The 17117-nt window shown below is 40.8% G+C and overlaps 2 protein-coding genes across 5 annotated transcripts in view; both read left to right on the forward strand.

The window, feature by feature from the left end:
• Positions 1-14748, forward strand: part of lrrfip1b (leucine rich repeat (in FLII) interacting protein 1b) — a 51479-nt gene extending 36731 nt beyond the window's left edge. For 3 of the 4 annotated variants that reach the window (XM_030073510.1, XM_030073518.1, XM_030073527.1), the window contains 11 exons: positions 198-323; positions 1256-1426; positions 1949-2041; positions 2409-2501; positions 3241-3333; positions 3885-4020; positions 9444-9493; positions 9730-9844; positions 10517-10596; positions 11142-11246; positions 12005-14748. In XM_030073510.1, the coding sequence (XP_029929370.1) occupies positions 198-323; positions 1256-1426; positions 1949-2041; positions 2409-2501; positions 3241-3333; positions 3885-4020; positions 9444-9493; positions 9730-9844; positions 10517-10596; positions 11142-11246; positions 12005-12115 (1173 nt within the window). In that variant the 3' untranslated portion in view covers positions 12116-14748. The remainder of the gene's footprint in view (positions 1-197; positions 324-1255; positions 1427-1948; positions 2042-2408; positions 2502-3240; positions 3334-3884; positions 4021-9443; positions 9494-9729; positions 9845-10516; positions 10597-11141; positions 11247-12004) is intronic. The other variant, XM_030073534.1, reaches the window with a different exon arrangement.
• Positions 4030-9081, forward strand: LOC115374521 (uncharacterized). The gene is made up of 2 exons (XM_030073499.1): positions 4030-8597; positions 8716-9081. The coding sequence occupies exon 1, from the start codon at positions 4631-4633 to the stop codon at positions 7883-7885; it is 3255 nt and encodes a 1084-aa protein (XP_029929359.1). The 5' UTR covers positions 4030-4630; the 3' UTR covers positions 7886-8597; positions 8716-9081.
• Positions 14749-17117: the final 2369 nt, after the last annotated feature.

The raw sequence follows: 17117 nt of genomic DNA on the forward strand, positions 1-17117 counted from the left end.
ATATAGAATATTCCTCTAATGCTGTGATTAATGTGTCATGTTTATTTACTAATGCTGTAATAATTAATAATAATAATTAATTTGAGTTTGCTGGCTGGCTGCTCTCTGACACGCTGGCGGTTCGGTCCACGCTCGTGTGTGTGAGGTGTGTGTGTGTGTGTGTCCCAGCTCAGGTTTTGGTTCTTCTGTCCCGTCAGGGCTCCAGGACGGCGTCCACGCTGTCGGCGGCCACGCTGGCCTCGCTGGGCGGGGCGTCGTCCCGCAGGGGGAGCTGCGACACGTCCTTCTCCGTGGAGACGGAGGCGTCCATACGGGACATGAAGGTACGGAGACGCCGCCTCTGTCTGCAGTTTGTCCTCTTTTCTCTTTTCTCTCTCTCCCTCTCTCCCCTCCTCCCTTCATTTCCTCCTGGTTTCTGTATTTTTCTTTTCTTTTTCTCTCTCTTCCTCCCCTCCTTCCTTCATTCCTTCATTTGCTCCTCTCGTTTATTCTAGTTTATGTTTTTTCCTCTTTCTTTCTTTCTTTCTTTCTTTCTTTCTTTCTTTCTTCCTTCCTTACTTCCTTCCTTCATCTCTTCCTGTTTTCTGTATCTTTTTCTTTCTTTCTTTCCTCCCTCCCTTAATTTTATCCTGTTTTCTGCGTTTTTCTTTTTCTTATTCTCTGTATTCTCTCCCTTTTCTCTGTATTCTTTTGTGTTTCTGTACTTCTGTATTTCTTCATTTCCTCCTATTTTATGCACCTTTCTCTTCCTTCCTTCACCCTCCCTTCCTTGATTTCCTTCTATTTTCTGAATTTTCTTTTTTCTTTCTCTTTCATTTTTTCTCTTTCTTTCTTTCTTTCTTTCTTTCTTTCTGCTCCCTGTCTTCCTGCTTCCTCTCTCCCTTCCTTCATTTTCTCTTCTATTTTCTGTATTTTTCTCTTTCTGTCCTTTTTCTCTGTATTCTTTCTTTTTCTCTTTCTTTTCCTCCCTCCCTCCCTCCCATTCTTCCTTCTTTTCCTCCTCTATTTTGTGTCTTTTTTCTTTCTTTCTTTCTTTCTTTTTCCCTTTCTCCTTTGATAGAATGAAAACTTTATTTCAGTTGTACATCATAACAAACAAAACCTTAATTTGTGTGAATTTATGTGACCGTCAGTCTATTTCACAGAGTAAATTCCACACAAAATGAACCGGCTGATTGATGAGTATTAGTACATATTTAGTACATATTTATTTAGTGGGTTTATGTGGTTATTTATTTTCTTGTTTCCGCCTCAGGACTCGCTGGCGGAGTCGGAGGAGAAGTACCGCAAAGCGATGGTGTCCAACGCCCAGCTGCACAACGAGAAGTCCAACCTGATGTACCAGGTGGACACGCTGAAGGAGGCGCTCATCGAGATGGAGGAGCAGCTGTGGGAGGCGCGCCGCGAGTGCCAAGACAAGTCCAAGGTCAGCCGGCCAGAGGTCAAAGGTCACAGGCAGGAGCCTCAGAGTCAAGCCGCACCCACATATTGATGCTTTTGATACCGGCTTATCAGAAATATCAGTATCACCTGGATAAAGTCAGAAACACTGCTTTATTTGTTTGGACAGGAATTTTAATAAGTGCATAGTAAAAGTTTTTTTTCAGTAGCTGCAAAAAAAGCTCCCAAAAAATGAATAATAACTTTTTTTTAACTGTAATAAAAGCAAAAAAAAAAAAAGCCTAATAGTAAAGTAAAGTAACAGTAAATTACTTCATATTATAAAAATGCCAATAATTGCATCATACATGTGTTATTATTCTGTATGTTAAGGGGCTACTGCTGGCCATAAAAATTGACTTTTATCAAATTATCCAATGATCATATGCTCTTTAGCATTAGCAATCATTTAGTGAGAGTATTGTGTCACATTTTTCAGATGTTTCAGGTCTCATTTTTACATCGGACTCCACGTGTTGTGTGTTGGCTGTGTGGTTTCCCCCTGCAGGAGTTTGAGAGGGAGCGTCACGCCCACAGCGTCCTGCAGTTCCAGTTTAAGGAGATGAGAGAGACGCTGAAGCAGAGTGAAGAGCTGCTGACGGTGAGTCCTCACGTCCTTGACCCGGCCGCTGAACAACACTCAGCTCATCCTGGGGCTGCACACTTAACCCAGAAAACACTCAAATCAAACCAATGGCTACCTTATGTTCTTCTGATTTGACCAAAATCTATGACATAAAAGTTGTATCTGCATGTTCTATCATATCTGCAGATACAACAGCGACAGCACTGTGCAGCCCCAGCTCTCACTAATCCACCTTTCTCCAGCTGTGTCCACTTCTGCTTTACTTCCTGCTGGCTAATCTTCTCTCCTGGCTGATCTTCCCCTCTTGTCCACTGTCCCTCCTTCACCTCCTCCTCCTCCTCCTCCTCCTCTTGCTGTGCCTCCGGTCACCTCCTGTGTCCAGGAGGTCGTTCAGCTCCGGCTGAAAAGCGAGAGCTACGCCGGGGAGATCGCCGACCTGCAGGAGACCCTGGAGTGGAAGGAGAAGAAGATCGGGGTACGAGGATGCAACACCGACTCCTCCGCTGAGTTTTAGGTTGTAGGGCGGAGCTTCACGTATGCCAGCGCTGCTCGCAGGCAGAGCTGAGCTGGAGGAGGAAATAATCTCATTGGTTGAGTTTAACCTCTCTGGGTGGAGACGAATATTTTTCTGACTAAGTAGTTTTAGACTGAAAGGATAAGAAGGAAAATTTATTAAAGGAAAGCTCCAACGATGTGGGGCAAAATAAACTGAGACAGGATGATGGAAACCATTTTCACCTCTGTACGTGCACTGTTTTGGTTCCTATTTCGTGTTAGCTTAGCATGACTTGAAGTCTATGGGAGTTGTTAGCCTGGCTTTGTCTGGGGCAGTCAGAAAAATTTTATTTTGCCCAAATCATTGGAGCATTCCCTTCATAACTCTTCCTTCTAATCCTTTCAGTCTAAAAGTACTTATCCAGAAAACTATTTGGCTCCGCCCAAAGAGGTTTAACTCAACCAATGAGATTATTTCTGCCGCCACAGCAGCTCTACCTTCGAGAAATGTTTGCATGTGTAAAACTTCAACCTGCACCTACTTTGCTAGCCTTCTAATTTCTAGTTTTTCAGTCTTAACATGTTGCTAACTTTCCAACACATTTCCACTTAATCTCCTCTGACTTTATCGCTGCTCTTTCTCCGTCACCAACCTGAGTGTTTTCCTTCCTTTCTCTACTAACCGCCGCCTCCTCCTCTGCCACCGGGCCGGCTCTCAGGCCTTGGAGCGGCAGAGGGAAATTTCGGACCTTGTGCGGCTCGAGCGCGACCGGCACAAGGACGAGGTGGTCCGACTCAGAGATCTGCTCAAGGTACAGGAGTAGAAAATGGTTTCGGACCGCGGTCACCGCTTACGTCCCATGCTGCTGCCAAAGTAAAATAACCATGCATGCATTTCCTGGGCCAACTCAAAGCCAGAGCATCATCCCGACTTCTCTAAACACATTTAACAACATGCTTTGCTTCCGTATCTATTGCCAGTGTTGTGTAGATTGATGCTAATGTTTAAGTTCTGCTGGCACCGTCCACATAAATTTTCACAGGTTGAATCCATTCCTGTTGACGTTTTGTTTCTCAAAAGATAAGCAGAGCCATTGGTGGGGTGACATCTAAATGGCACCATGAATCAAAGAGAAAATGTTCCAAATAAAACCCTACATCTTCAGTAGCGATGGTGAAGATAATTTCCCTGACTATGTGGATCAAAGAGTCACAGAATCATTAATCAGAACCAGGCAAAGCGGGCAAACCCTTAGAAAAATGTCTCCAGATGAAACTGCTGCCTCCAATTTGCATTTCCAATTCACTTGAGCCTTGTTGTTGCGTATTGGTTCACTCGCTTTGCTTCTTCCCTCCCGAACAGAAACATGGAGTCGTGCTTTCTCCTGAGGTCACCACCAATGGGGAGACGGGACAGGGCGAGGCTGATGACGTCAGTGCAGAATCTGCCTCCCGATTGGCTCAGGATCCCTCTCATGGCGGTGGAGAGGGAATGCTCGGTAAGCACCATTATTATTCACCCCCCTTTTTAACATGCAACTGTGCGTAGCTAACATAGTGTTTGTTATTTAGCACATGAAGAGTTTTGTTCCGAAATTAAAGATCCACAATTTTGTATTCCATCTCTTACAAGATAATTTGTAGAACAATGCTATTTTTTTTTTTTTTTAACAACAAGAGTTGTCAACATTTTTTTTATTAATTTGATAATGAACTTCAAAATGTGCATTGTTGGAATACAACATTTGGAAAATTTTGGAATAAGACTCTTGAAAATACTGTGTTTGTGTTTAAATGTGACAGTGACAGCTTTGTGCTGATTTATAATTGTTTAAATAAAGTTTCAATTGTTGTGTGATCATCTTGTATTGCTTTGATGTTTTAAAAATCACAACCCAACTAACTGAAACTGAAATGAAATGTCAACATGTCAATATCATCCTGCTGAACATTACAATCAACCCTGTTGTTACTTCTGATTTCTTCGTTTCTCCTGTGATCAAGACCTCGATTCATCTGTCGTCGACTCAGCTCTGGGTTAATTCCCACCAAGGCAATAATCAATTTTTTGAAATAATTTTCATTTTTCTACTTGTCCATCTCTAACCAATGAACTGTGCTTGGTCCTCCCATGGTCTTCCAGGGAAATCACGGGAGCGGCTGCATTATGGCGGGGGCAAGACATCAGAAAGCAGTAAACTTCCAAAGGAGAGCACTGTGTTTAGCCCACAGAGGTTATATAAACGGTCCCAATCACTGAACATGTTCTCCACTGAACAAATTAAAACAGAAACATCAAAGCAAATAAGGGGAGCAGAGAAGCAGGCAAGAGACAGGAGAGACAGAATGGAAAAGCATTCAATCAGAAACGAGGACAAGGAAAAACATCTCGTCAGAAAGGAGAGCTTAAGAAAACAACCCAGAAACAAAGGAAGTGACAAGGATCAAACTAAACATGAAGGAAGTAAGAAATGTCAAAGCAGGCCTGATGGAAGTCTTCTGCCCAGATATGAAGGAATGAAAAAACACCCAATTATAAATGACAGAACAGAACGATCCTCGGTCAGGAAAGAAGAAACTGAACACACCCAGCCAGCCTCCACCACCCAGCTTTACGAGGTGAAACCTGCAATCAACAGATTAATTGCCGATGACCTACTTTTGAAAGGCAGAGCCAAACCCGAGAAAAACTCAAAAGAAAAGAAGCTTGAATTCTGTGACGCAGAAATTAATGTAAGTGCCGTATCAAATCAAGAAGCCGTCAAATCGGACAAATTGGAAATGGGACATTCATATGACAACAAAAATAACAGAATTCAAGCAGACTTGGGAGGAACTCCAAGAGTTTTGCAGCCTGAATGTATTAGTGAAACAAAGAGGAATAAAGCTGAACAAAAATGCGAGGAGACAGTCTCGCCTATTAGCAGAGCTTCTAGTGGACAATGCATTGGAAAAGCACACAAAACAGGGCTTCTTCCTCCTAGGACTGCAAAGGACATTATCCTTGGCCATAAAGGAACAGCATCACAACAAAACCTAAATGAACAAAAGCAAAAAGCACACATGGTAGAAAATGAGGCGCCATCTTCTGACAAGGTAGTTTTGATAAAACGTTCATTCAGTGTCGATCTAAGTTCCCAGAATAAAGACAGAATTGCCAGGCACTTCACAGCAAAAGCGGGGAAAGAGAGTGCCTGCAGTGACATAGATGTGGTACCCATTACCGCAGCTTCATGTGCGCAAGAACAGCAAAGTAACAAGCCTTGTACACTGTCATCAGTGAAGCATGTCTACGACGAAGCACCAAGATGTGGGGACACAAGCAGAGAAAGTTTGAAAAATGATCAAATGGATGGAAAGTATCGTAAAGCTACACCAGAGAATCCACCTCTCCGCAAAGGTGCAGAAGTTGTGCTTAAGTGCAGAACCTCCGAATGTCCAGAAAGTCCAAAAAGTCCAGAAAACAACATGTGCGGTGACAATTTGGGTATGATTGGCTGCAGAGGCTCCAGTCAAAGTCTTCAAAATATCAAAGTGGAAGATAAAAGAGCAAAACATATCACAGCCATGGCAAAGGAGACAATTCTAGATGACTGTGGTGCTGTATCAAACAATAGGACATTTGCTACCCAAAGTGTCCAGAAGCATCAACAGAAAGGTGTGCAGAATGTTGCAGATACGCTGGAGAAAGATATTATCTTCAGTAACCATGATGTTTTTAATTCTTGTGTGGTGTCTGGTGGAACAAACTTTGAAAATGACGTTGACCTGTACATGCCGTTGATGGAGGCCACGTCAGGTATGCCTGAGCGATTCAAGGTCCACCAGATGATTTCTAGAAGTGATGAGGAAGCCGAGAGGGAAGTGGTCCAGATTTCACAGCACCAAGACAGAAGTCAAGACAGCGTACTCGAACATCAAGAATGTAAAGATGAAAAGCAGATGCCAAAGATGTCCACTGTCTCATCTGATCTCCCTGATGGCGATTGGAATGGTTTGGAAAATATTATTCATAGCATGATAAGAGGGTTTATGGAAAGTCAAGATGTTGCCACTCAAATAGCCTCAAGAGTAATTCCCAAAATTGCGGGATCCGTCCACCAGTGGATATCAGATGTGGAGGAGACGAAAAGGAACTCCCTAGAAAATGTGTCTGATCCAATGCAGAGCAATCCCTCATGTGATGCTACGTATAATCAACAGAATATATGGAGTGATATCAGTGATGCATCAACAGATAATCCAGTGGATGTTAAACAAACTGCAGGAGTTGAAATAGTTAAGGACTCAGCAGAAAGGAATGGACCCACACCATATCAGCTGAGAGAGCCTGTAAATTTTGAGCAGATTACTGTTGGACATCCAATGATAGCTAATTCTGCAACAACACAGGATTATTTGGCTCTCAAGAGCTCAAGTTCAGACAAGGAGATGTTGATGAGGCCTTTGCATGTCCAAGATTCATGTGGTTCCACTAGTTCAGTTCAGCAGAAGGTTAGAGATCATCAGGCGATGATTGACCAAGAAACGCCAAACAATATCCGGGCTGCCTCATCCGCTATGTGTGAGGTAAAGGTCAAGTCCACCCAGGTCCAAATGTTAGGGGCTTGTTCTGCTGACTTTATGCAGGAATTCAATGTTGAAAAAGACGACCCACTGACGAGGAATGATTCTGATGATCTTGTTTTCAATGAGTCTTACTTTGATGAACCGCTTGTGACCAAAACAGCTAAATCCAGGTCAGACCCTGGTTTGATGGATGCATTGGGTAATCGCAAGAATGATAAAGGACACAGTGCTCTTCAAGATCAGGCAGCATTGAGTTACACAATCACAGCAGATGCTCGTAATTCAAACAAACAAGTGATCCCTGAATCACCTAGGAACTTTCCTAGAAGTCAAAGCCACCAGGAGATGATTCAAAAAGGTCCAAAGGACACACGACTTAAGCTGCATAAAGCGTCAAAGGCACGCTCTCACAGTGTTGGTAAAAGTTCAGAAAAGGTCAAAAAACAATTAGAGATGATTGCCAATGAGATCGAGGTGATGATTGTTCCAGAGTTGACTATGACGGGCTTCCCTGTTTGTGGAAGACAAGAAGGGATGGAGGTGGACCTGATGACAGACGAGTCTCCAGGACTAAATAACGAGGCCCCTGAACAAGAGACAGTGGCATCGTTTGTAGAAATGGACAGCTGTGAAGAAGCCAACCTTCTTGTTGAAAACGAGGCGGCAGAGGAAGAGCAACCAATAGCACAAGAGCAAAAAGTGGAAATCCCTCCCGTGGTGGCCGGCGTAAAAAAACGCAGTGGACTTAAAAGATTCAGTTTGGACAAAGACAACACTGACTGCAAGATTTCTTAGTTTTATAAAAATAAACTTGTGAATTTTTTCTTTAAAATGTAAAAAAAAAAAAAAAAAAAAGGTTTACATGGTTTACATGAGAATAGCTGCTAACATTGATTTCATGAAGTCGGTAATTTAAGCGATGCCCAGTTGTTTGTCCAGTTGATTAATGGATTTGTTTTAACTTTGTTGTTGATGTAAATGGTTTGTTTGGCATGTGTGTGTGTGTGTGTGTATTGCATGTTTTTGTGTGTCTTGTGCATAAAAGTTCAAGAGTTACAGTATTATTGTGTTTTGCCAAGAGTAAACATGTTGTGGCTTTTATTTTGTTTGTTCCTCATGTTCAATCTGTGCTCAAACTGCATATTAAAATTATTTTGTAAACAGAGGCTGCTTATTACCGTAATTTGAATTCCATATCAAAGGTGCAGGAAATGCCACACTTTACTCTGAGAATTTATTTTTCAAAATCTGTTAGTGAGAAAATGAAGCCTAAAATCAAAAGCTGTCACTTTTTTGTGAGTCATTTTTCCTGTTAGGGATAAGACTGCTTTGAGTAGTGAGTGAAACAATTTCTTGAAAAATTAGTCTTTAAAAACTCAAGTAGACAATGAAACTTGTATGTTGTTGTCTTGCAAAGTATAAAAATACATCATCATCATCATAAAGACTGTTTGAATGTCCTAAGATTGGGGTTTCTTAGATCAATATGATCGACTGCTGGCACTTTGTGATTAATGTTTAAACATGTGCAAATGAAAATTTCTCTTTCATCTCCATTATTAAATGTCTGCACTGAGCCCACAAATTAAACAGTGGTTAACATCCAAAGTAGCACAGCTGGAAAGTGTTTCTTGGTTCCTTGATTTTCTGCAGAGGGATTATAATGAATAAACCAGTGGCAGCCATGTTAACTTAATTTACAGCGATTTATTCATCAGCTGCCTTAAGATCACTGCGGTGTCATCCATAACCTTTGCAGGGGTAAGCGACTGAAAGACCAAATTAAATCTTAACGGTTAATCTTGAAGTAGATGCTAACTCAATAATTATGGTACTTCAGTTTTATATTCTTAGTAATGAAGATTTACAGTATTTGATGATTGATAACAGATAATTCTGAATGTTGACTCATAATCCACAATTTAAATCAGTTTGTCCAATATAAATTTGATTTCAAAGTGAAATAATTTGAAAGACAAAGTGCAGGATTTTGATTGATTATTATCAGAGATTTGTTGTTACATTCAGCATTCCTCATGGGATTATTGTTAATTTATTTGGCAGAGTTATATATTTACAGTTCTGATTAAAAAAAAAAAAAAGTAGAAAATATACCATGTATAATTTAAAAATGAATATATATTTTTTACAAATACAAAAACATAAAGAAACACAAAAAGCCTAATTACCTTATTATCCTCATGAGGAATATTTTTTAAATTTTTGTTTAATTTAATTTATGTTCACCTTAATATTCTTATTTTTTATTGATTAATGCTGATTTACACGTTTCTTTTCAGACATTATCTATCTTTTTTTTTTTTAATTGATGATGGTTTGCTGTCTGTTTCAGAGCTCCGGCTGAGGAAACTGGTCGATGAACGGGAGAGTTTGCTGGATCAGGTGACAACAATTTAAAATCATTTGGAATTAAAAAAACAAAACAGAACAAATAAACAAACAAACAAAAAAAAGATTTTAACTGCTTTAGCTCAAAATAATATTAAAAATATGGGATTTGCTGATTCCCAAATGTGTCCTGGATGCTCATCTGACCTCCTTTTGAAATGTGTGTATTTTCTTGTGTGTGTGTGTTTATGTGTGTGTGTGTGTGTGTGTGTGTGTGTGTGTGTGTGCAGGTGAGGCGTCTGAAGTCCCAGCTGGAGCAGAGACAGAAGAACGGGACGGACGGTCACGGCCCGGAGGAAGGCGGTCTGGAAAACGGCCTGGACTCCCACATCCTGGATCTGCAGAGTGAGTTCACCGCCGGTCTGGCCTCACACTCGCTTACACTCTGGATCCTTTGAGCCCTAAAACTAAACTTTTAAGGTTTATCCCCAAAAGTAACGTGAGGCGACGCTCTGCCGACGATCAGACATCACACACTTCACAGGCAAAACTGTTTTAAAAAGAGCTGAAAGAAATGCGTCACAGCTCAGAACATCAGGACACGTTCTGATGCATATCTGATATATGATAATTAACACAGTTTTTTTTAACCTTCTCAGGTACTGTATACACTTTAAGTGGCACAATATTATTTTTGAGTTGTAATAAACATTTTACTGATTATGTATTGCTTTTTTCCCTGATAGAGTTATATATTTTCACTTTGGAAAGTTTATTATTGTTGATTCATTCCTTTTTATGTTTCTTTTCTCTTTTTTAGCAATTGCTGCATAATGTTTTCACATTAGAATGCTTTAGTAGGAACCAATGATAGTTTGAAAGTCCTGGTTTATTCTAAAATCCCAGCTGGCAGGTGTTAGGATGTTGAAAGTGAGTCCCTAACCCTAACCCTGAGCCTGAATGCCATGAAACTTTACATGTGCCATGTTTCAAACTGATGTCAGTCTTTGTCAGGCTTTTACTGTGAAGGGTCAGTTGAGTTGACACAGCTCTTGAACGTCGCTCTGTTCCACACAGGAGACGCCAACAGGCAGATCAGCGATCTCAAGTTCAAACTCGTGAAATCGGAGCAGGAAGTCACCGCTTTGGAGCAAAACGTGAGTGCAAAATTTTCTTCAAAATAAATGTCCTACCTCTCTCAGTAGCTTGAGTAGCTTTTGTCTTAAATTATGATTTTTTTACCTTTAATGTTGGAGTACAGTGACCTCATTCTTTACTTTTTTTTTTTTTTTTTTTTTTTTACCTGTAATGTTACTGAGGAATTTGGGAATTTAGGAAATGAAATTTACCTGTTACTTACTCTGGATTAGAGTGTCAGCCAGATCCCCAAAATGCAAATATGAAATAATCTTTCAAACAAAAGAAAACAATAAACAAGTGGATCTTGAGGAGTAAAATGTTCTGTGAGTCATATTTTGTAGGATTTTAAGAAATTAAAAAATTCCAAAAAAGTTGCAGCAACACAATACAAAGTTCAAAGTTAAACACAACACAATCGAGAAGAGCAAAATAATAGAGATTAAACCTATATAGAAGGAAAAAATAAGAGATAAGAGTGAAATAATAAAGATAAATGAACAAAGAGATTATAAATGATAATACAGCAACAATGAAGTGTTGACCTAAAGCTGCGTCTCCTCAGATCATACGGCTGGAGGGCCAGGTGACGCGCTACAAGACGGCGTCGGAGAGCGCCGAGAAAGTCGAGGACGAGCTGAAGGTGGAGAAGCGCAAGCTGCAGCGAGAGGTGAGAGCGCCACCATCTGTCCATGTTTCACCTGTCCTGCTGCGGCTGTCCTGTGTGGTCGGTGTGCACGGCTCAGTTTTTACGGCACTGCCTGCAAAGTTCGGATTTTTCTTTAATGTTTGGTTTCTACCCTCTAATACGAACCACAGGTGTGAACAATGGCTTTCTCCCAAATAAATTACCGTTCCAAACACTTTTCTTTAAATTCGGCTTTAAGTCATACACACAGTCTTTTCACAACATGAGTAAACTTGTGAAAGATGAGGCTCTCTTTGACAGCAGAGGGACATCGACTAAAAGAATCGACAGTAGCAGTCATGGTGCACAAAAAATGTGAATAATATTAATATTTCTTTTGATTTGCAGAATACATAGTCCTTAGAGTGGGTTTCCTAAACGTACATAATTTTAATGAGCATTTTATATTTATTTGTGGTTAATATCCAACAATTAAAAACATAATAAATTGGAATAGAATAGATCTTTATTGTGCATTGTGCATTGTACAACGAAATTGAAGTTATTTAATTTAACAGAGTAAGTGTGATAACCACAGTGTCATTATTTACATGACCACTAGAGGTCGCTTAACTTTAAAACATAAGTATATGTCATAATAAGCTGCTGTGCAAATGCTGTATGTGGGCTGTTTTGTGGTGGAGGCCAGTCTCTTTTTTCTGATTGGTGAACGTGCAAAGAAATGGAAAGGTTCTCATTTCCTGTTTTCTGTTGTTTTTTTGTTTTGTTTGTTGCTGCAGCTGAGGTCGGCCCTGGACCGGATCGACGAGCTGGAGGCGGCCAACAGCCACCTGTCCAAACGCCTGGAGAAGATGAAGGCCAACCGCAACGCCCTGCTGGCCCAGCAGTGACGCCTCCTGCACCGCCGAGCGAGGAGGAGGGGAGGAGGGCTTTCCTTCTCCAACTGTCCCGCGAGGTTAGCGGTAACCTCACCGGCCAGTTGAGAAAAAACAAAAACAAAACAAAACTCTAAAACAGCTCCAAGCGAGCGAAGGCTTGTGATGCAAAAGCTGTCCGATACGAGGAAACGTCAGGCTCACACAGTTACCCGCCTCGTGCCATGTTCTCATCTTCACCTCCGACAGCGACGGACTGACAATCAGACGAGTGGAGGAAAGGCAGCGGCGCTCTCAGAGGACAAACACACCTCCGTCACAGAGGATTCGCTCAATACTCCCTGCACTTTTTAAAAAAAATTTTATTTTCATTTTAATTCTTCCTGTTTCACTCTGCGCAGAGAGCCACCTGGAAATATCAGAATAACTTCCCTCAGTACTCGACGACTTCCAAATCGATTCCACTTTTGATAATCGAGTCATCCTCGTAGTCGTTTATCAAGTGAAAAATATCAAACGTTTGCTGGCGACACAAATGCGAAAATGAGTTTACTTTTCTCTTCATATCATAAAATAAAAACTTTGCGAGTTTTTTTTTGGCTGCTGGTCAGACGAAGGAAGCAATTTGAAGACGCCGTAACTTGTACTTGTGGTTAATCAATTAATCAAACAAAAAAACAAAAAAAGAAGAAATTGACGGGTTGAGCAGCAAACAAGTTGTTCCGGTCTTTGTCTAAATTTATTGACTCCACCCGCCTGGCGTCTGTGCAAGCTCAAACAAACCATAAAACGAGTCAGCGTGGAGCATTTCTTGATCTGGGTGTCGGTAGAAGGACAGCAGCACAAAACAAACTCGAGGAAGTTATCTGTCGAGGAAAACGTCGTTCCACCAGGCAGCACCGTGTTGTAGCTCTGGGCCACACGGGAGTCCCGACCCGGGCCAAACAGCGCCTGCACACACACTCTGCCCGGGGTTTGTTTTCGACCTCTTGGCGCGCCACGTGGGCGGAGTTTGACACATTAAGTAATAACAGAAACTGCAGATTTGTTTTGAAATTTGCTTGTAAGATTCAATACAGGCTTCACTGTTCAATTCAACCACAAAACAATGTAACTTTTAAAAAAATTATAACAAAAAATTTTATAATTCCAATTATAGGGTTATGTTTATTTCCAAGCCATAAATAATTTCCCATACATACTGTCACATTTTCGTATCACAATTTTTATCATTTTTTTGTGGCCAACTGTTCTTATGTTTTCTCTTTTTCATACTCTAAAGGGATTAGGGATTATTCCACAAAAAATAACAACAACAATCAATTAATCTAATCAATAAATCAACAAAAACAGTATTTAAGTAATTGATTAACAATAATAAGGCAAGTTATGTGCATGCTATGTTTATGATAAATTTTGATGTACCCCGTTTTGATTTAGGAGCGACAAGGCATTTAAAAGGCAGTTGAGTGTGTGTGTTTTTTTATTGTTTGTGTTGTTTTGTTTTTTAAGCCCCGCCCACTTGGCCCGCGAAGTCGGACAACACAAACAGCTGCAGAGTTTTTTGCAAGTCCTGTTTGGTCCGAGTCCGCCTCCGTCGACGTGCAGCTCCTCTGTGCAGCGTGTGGCGCTACCTCTTCTCGGACACTAGGGGCCGCTGTCACACACACACACACACACACACACACACACACACACACTGGGCTGGCCTCCCTGCAGCAGTCAAGTTGTGCTGGTTTGGTTTTGTCTCTTTCTTTTCCAGTTTTCTGTGTTTTGATCGGGCCTCGTTCCCTCCGTCTTATTTCTGTCTAAAGATCTGTCGGGCTGGGTATTATTTCTGAAAAAAACAACCATATCAATTTATTAGTACGCCTGCTGAGGCATTTAAATGTATACAGTGACGAAAACTGTGCATAATCTCCATTTAGTCTCATATTCAGTGTTAAAATCTTGTTTTTTCCTAAATAAGGTCAAAAATCTGCCAGTTGCAATGAGATGGTTTCTCTTCTTTCCAACACTAATCAACTTGTTTCCTGAATTTTCTTGAATCAAGAGTCATTTTCTTGATCTTTGTGGCTGAAATGCCTTGTTTTGCCTTGTTTCACCAGATTTATACTTGTTCCCACGAGAAAAATAATCCTGAAACTGCACTGGGAACAAGTGGAATTATCTCATCCCGCTGAACAAAAACGAGATTTTAACCCGGAACGTTGAGACGGAGTGAGACGTTTTTGCCGTGTGGTTTGGGAAAGAGGCCGCAGGTTTTCTACATTTTCATGTAGGAGTGTGATTCACCTCAGTTTAAGAAAGCAGAGGAGAATGTGTGTGTTCTGGTATGAAAACAAGGCCACAACGCGCGTGTGTGTGTGTGTGCACATAAATATATGTATATACAGTATATGATAAAAAGGTGGAAACACACCTGGCACAACTGAATCAGGAATATCCAGTACATGTCCTTTTTTTAATCATCATCATTATTATTATTGTTGCTATTAATATTATTTTGTGTGTGTTGTTTTTCTGAAACCTGTCATGACACGTGGGATGTAACATCACCAGCCTGTAAATGTGTGAGTGTCGCGGCTCTTTGCTGAATGAATGAACGTGTGAAGAGTTTGGTTCCAAAACAAAAACAACAACAACAACAAAAAAAAAAAACAATCAAGACTTTGGAAATGCAGACGCCTGCTCTCGCAAAACCACTGCTGGCATGATATCAATGTAGTTTTAATAAAAAAATCCTCCGGTCCAGACGACCACACAGGCCGTTTCCTCAGTGAGCTAGCCATAAGCTCGCAGGCTAGCGTGCTAAATAGCGTGCTAACTAGCGAGCTTGCTACACTAAAAGTACTTGGTTAAGGTTAGGAAAAGGTCAAGGTACAGGTCACGAAATGTTAGCGAACGTTAATATTAGTGAATGAACTGTAGCGAATGTTCAGTAACACTAGGATTTTGTCGCTGCTTTAAAGGCTCAGTCATGCCATAAAGGAGGATCATTTGAAACAGATGTATTTATTTTCATGAGTAAAAGTAGCATAAATAAGCCTCAGGAGCATTTTCAAGCTCGCTAGCTATTAGCTCGCTAGCTAGCTGACTCGCTATCCTCTAAAAAATACTTGGTTAAGATCAGGAAAAGGCTTTTGTTAAGGTTTAGTGAAGGGTTTTTGGGGAAAGATCAGGGTTAAGGTTACAAAACATAAGCTAATATTAGGAAGCTAATATACAAGCATACGACTCATGAGAGCATCTCTAACACAACCTGAGTGAGCTAGCGGGCTAACGCTTGTTGGAAAACGTTAGATCCCTATAGCCACTAAAAACACTCGGTTAAGGTTCGGAAATGGTTATTGTTAAAGTTAGGGAAAGGTTTGTCGTCATGGTTAAGCTTAGGAAACACTAGTGAACGATTGTTAATACTAGCTAGCTAACGTTAGCAACCTAGAATTGCCTTAGCCTGGATTTGAACTTGAGTTCAACCATTAAACCATTTAACCATTTAACGTTGCCGACTTCAAGGGCGTCGTTTTTTCCATGGAGTTTGGCGTGAAGAGGCGCACACTTGGCGCTAATTAGGCCCCTGGCGTCTAAAGTAAACGTCGCACGGCTTCGAAAATTATGCCGACGGAAAGAGGACGAAAATTCCTACAAAAATATGAAATTAATTTTTAAATTGGAACAAGTTTGTGGCCGCTGTGAAGACTTTTCAAACATTTTGGACCCTGGTGTCCTCTCTTTATACTTTATCCGACGCCGCCGCAGTGTTTATGTTATTCACACCACCACCAGAGGGCGCTTCACTACAGGTGGTTGTGAGCTGCTGTGTGAACGCCCTGTGGGGTCGTTTTGGCGGGAGGACGGGCTCTCGTAGTCGTTTTAGGACTCGCTTACAGTCAAACGCCGGTTTGGACAGAATCAGGTGCGCTTGTGAGCTGCAGCTGTTTGGGACGAAACTCTTCACACGGGACAAAACAAAACAAACAAATACATAAAAAAAATACATGGGGAAAAAAAACAAACAATATCATTTGACTAATGTACCGCAATAACACTTTTGTTTTTGAATGTATGTGGTTGCCGCGGCGACCCGGCCTCGCCGAACATGAGAACTGGTCGACTTTGGCGAGGCGGAGAACGAGCGGCTCGTTTTAAACACTGTGCAATATTTCAGTGTGTGTGTTTCCAGAGAGGAGGAGGAGGAGGAGGGGGGGTGCTCTGACTTTGGGGTGACTTTGGGTTTCCTGTTCTGTCCTATTGATTAGGATGTGGGATTGATCGACTTGATCTGATGCCAATACTGGTGCGGCGGGTTTTCCTGATCGGTGTCAAAGGTCCTGGAGGCGACGTTTTGAAGCACTATATTAAACTCATGCAACAACAACTCACCTTCCTGCTCTCTGTCTCTTATTTTTTATTTGTCATAGCTTCGATTTCATCCAGGAAAATGTGTTAAAATAGCATTAATTCTTTTAAGTTAATCAATAATCACAACCGAAATGGTTTCCAGTGGAGAGGAAAGGAGCAGCTCTGCTTTTTGTACATGCTCTCTTTTGCATTTTAGAATAATAATAATAATAATGATAATCTCCTTTTTTTGTATTACTGCTGTTGTTTTTCTTTGACTGAAACACTGAATATAAATATTTATGCCCTGATAAATAATTTTAATTATTTGTTTGGTTATGATTATCTCTCTTTTGCTCATTTTGGTTGCACTTTTTGTAATCTCAGCTTCTACATCGAGTCAGTGTTGGTCCAGAAAATTAATAAGAAGGGTTTGAAGAGTCTTCCATGTGTTTTGCATAAAGACACCTCATCGCTGGTTATGTGAGGACGAAGTAATGACTCTAAAAAGTTATTTAGCATTTCCTTTTGTGGGGTTTTTATATTCAGTAGTTAAAAATAAAATAAAAAAAAAAAAAAACAAGCGCAGCAATTTAAAAACATGAAATCTTCTGCAAAAGCATAGATGTTCCTCTCCATCCTTTGGCCCTGCATGAACAACCAGAGGGTCTTT

This window comes from Myripristis murdjan, chromosome 2 (assembly GCF_902150065.1).
Source record: "Myripristis murdjan chromosome 2, fMyrMur1.1, whole genome shotgun sequence".
NCBI classification, from domain to species: domain Eukaryota; kingdom Metazoa; phylum Chordata; class Actinopteri; order Holocentriformes; family Holocentridae; genus Myripristis; species Myripristis murdjan.

Bases quoted from the DNA above. Each gene is read 5' to 3' on its own strand.
- LOC115374521 (XM_030073499.1), top strand. From the start codon at position 4,631: ATGAACTGTGCTTGGTCCTCCCATGGTCTTCCAGGGAAATCACGGGAG.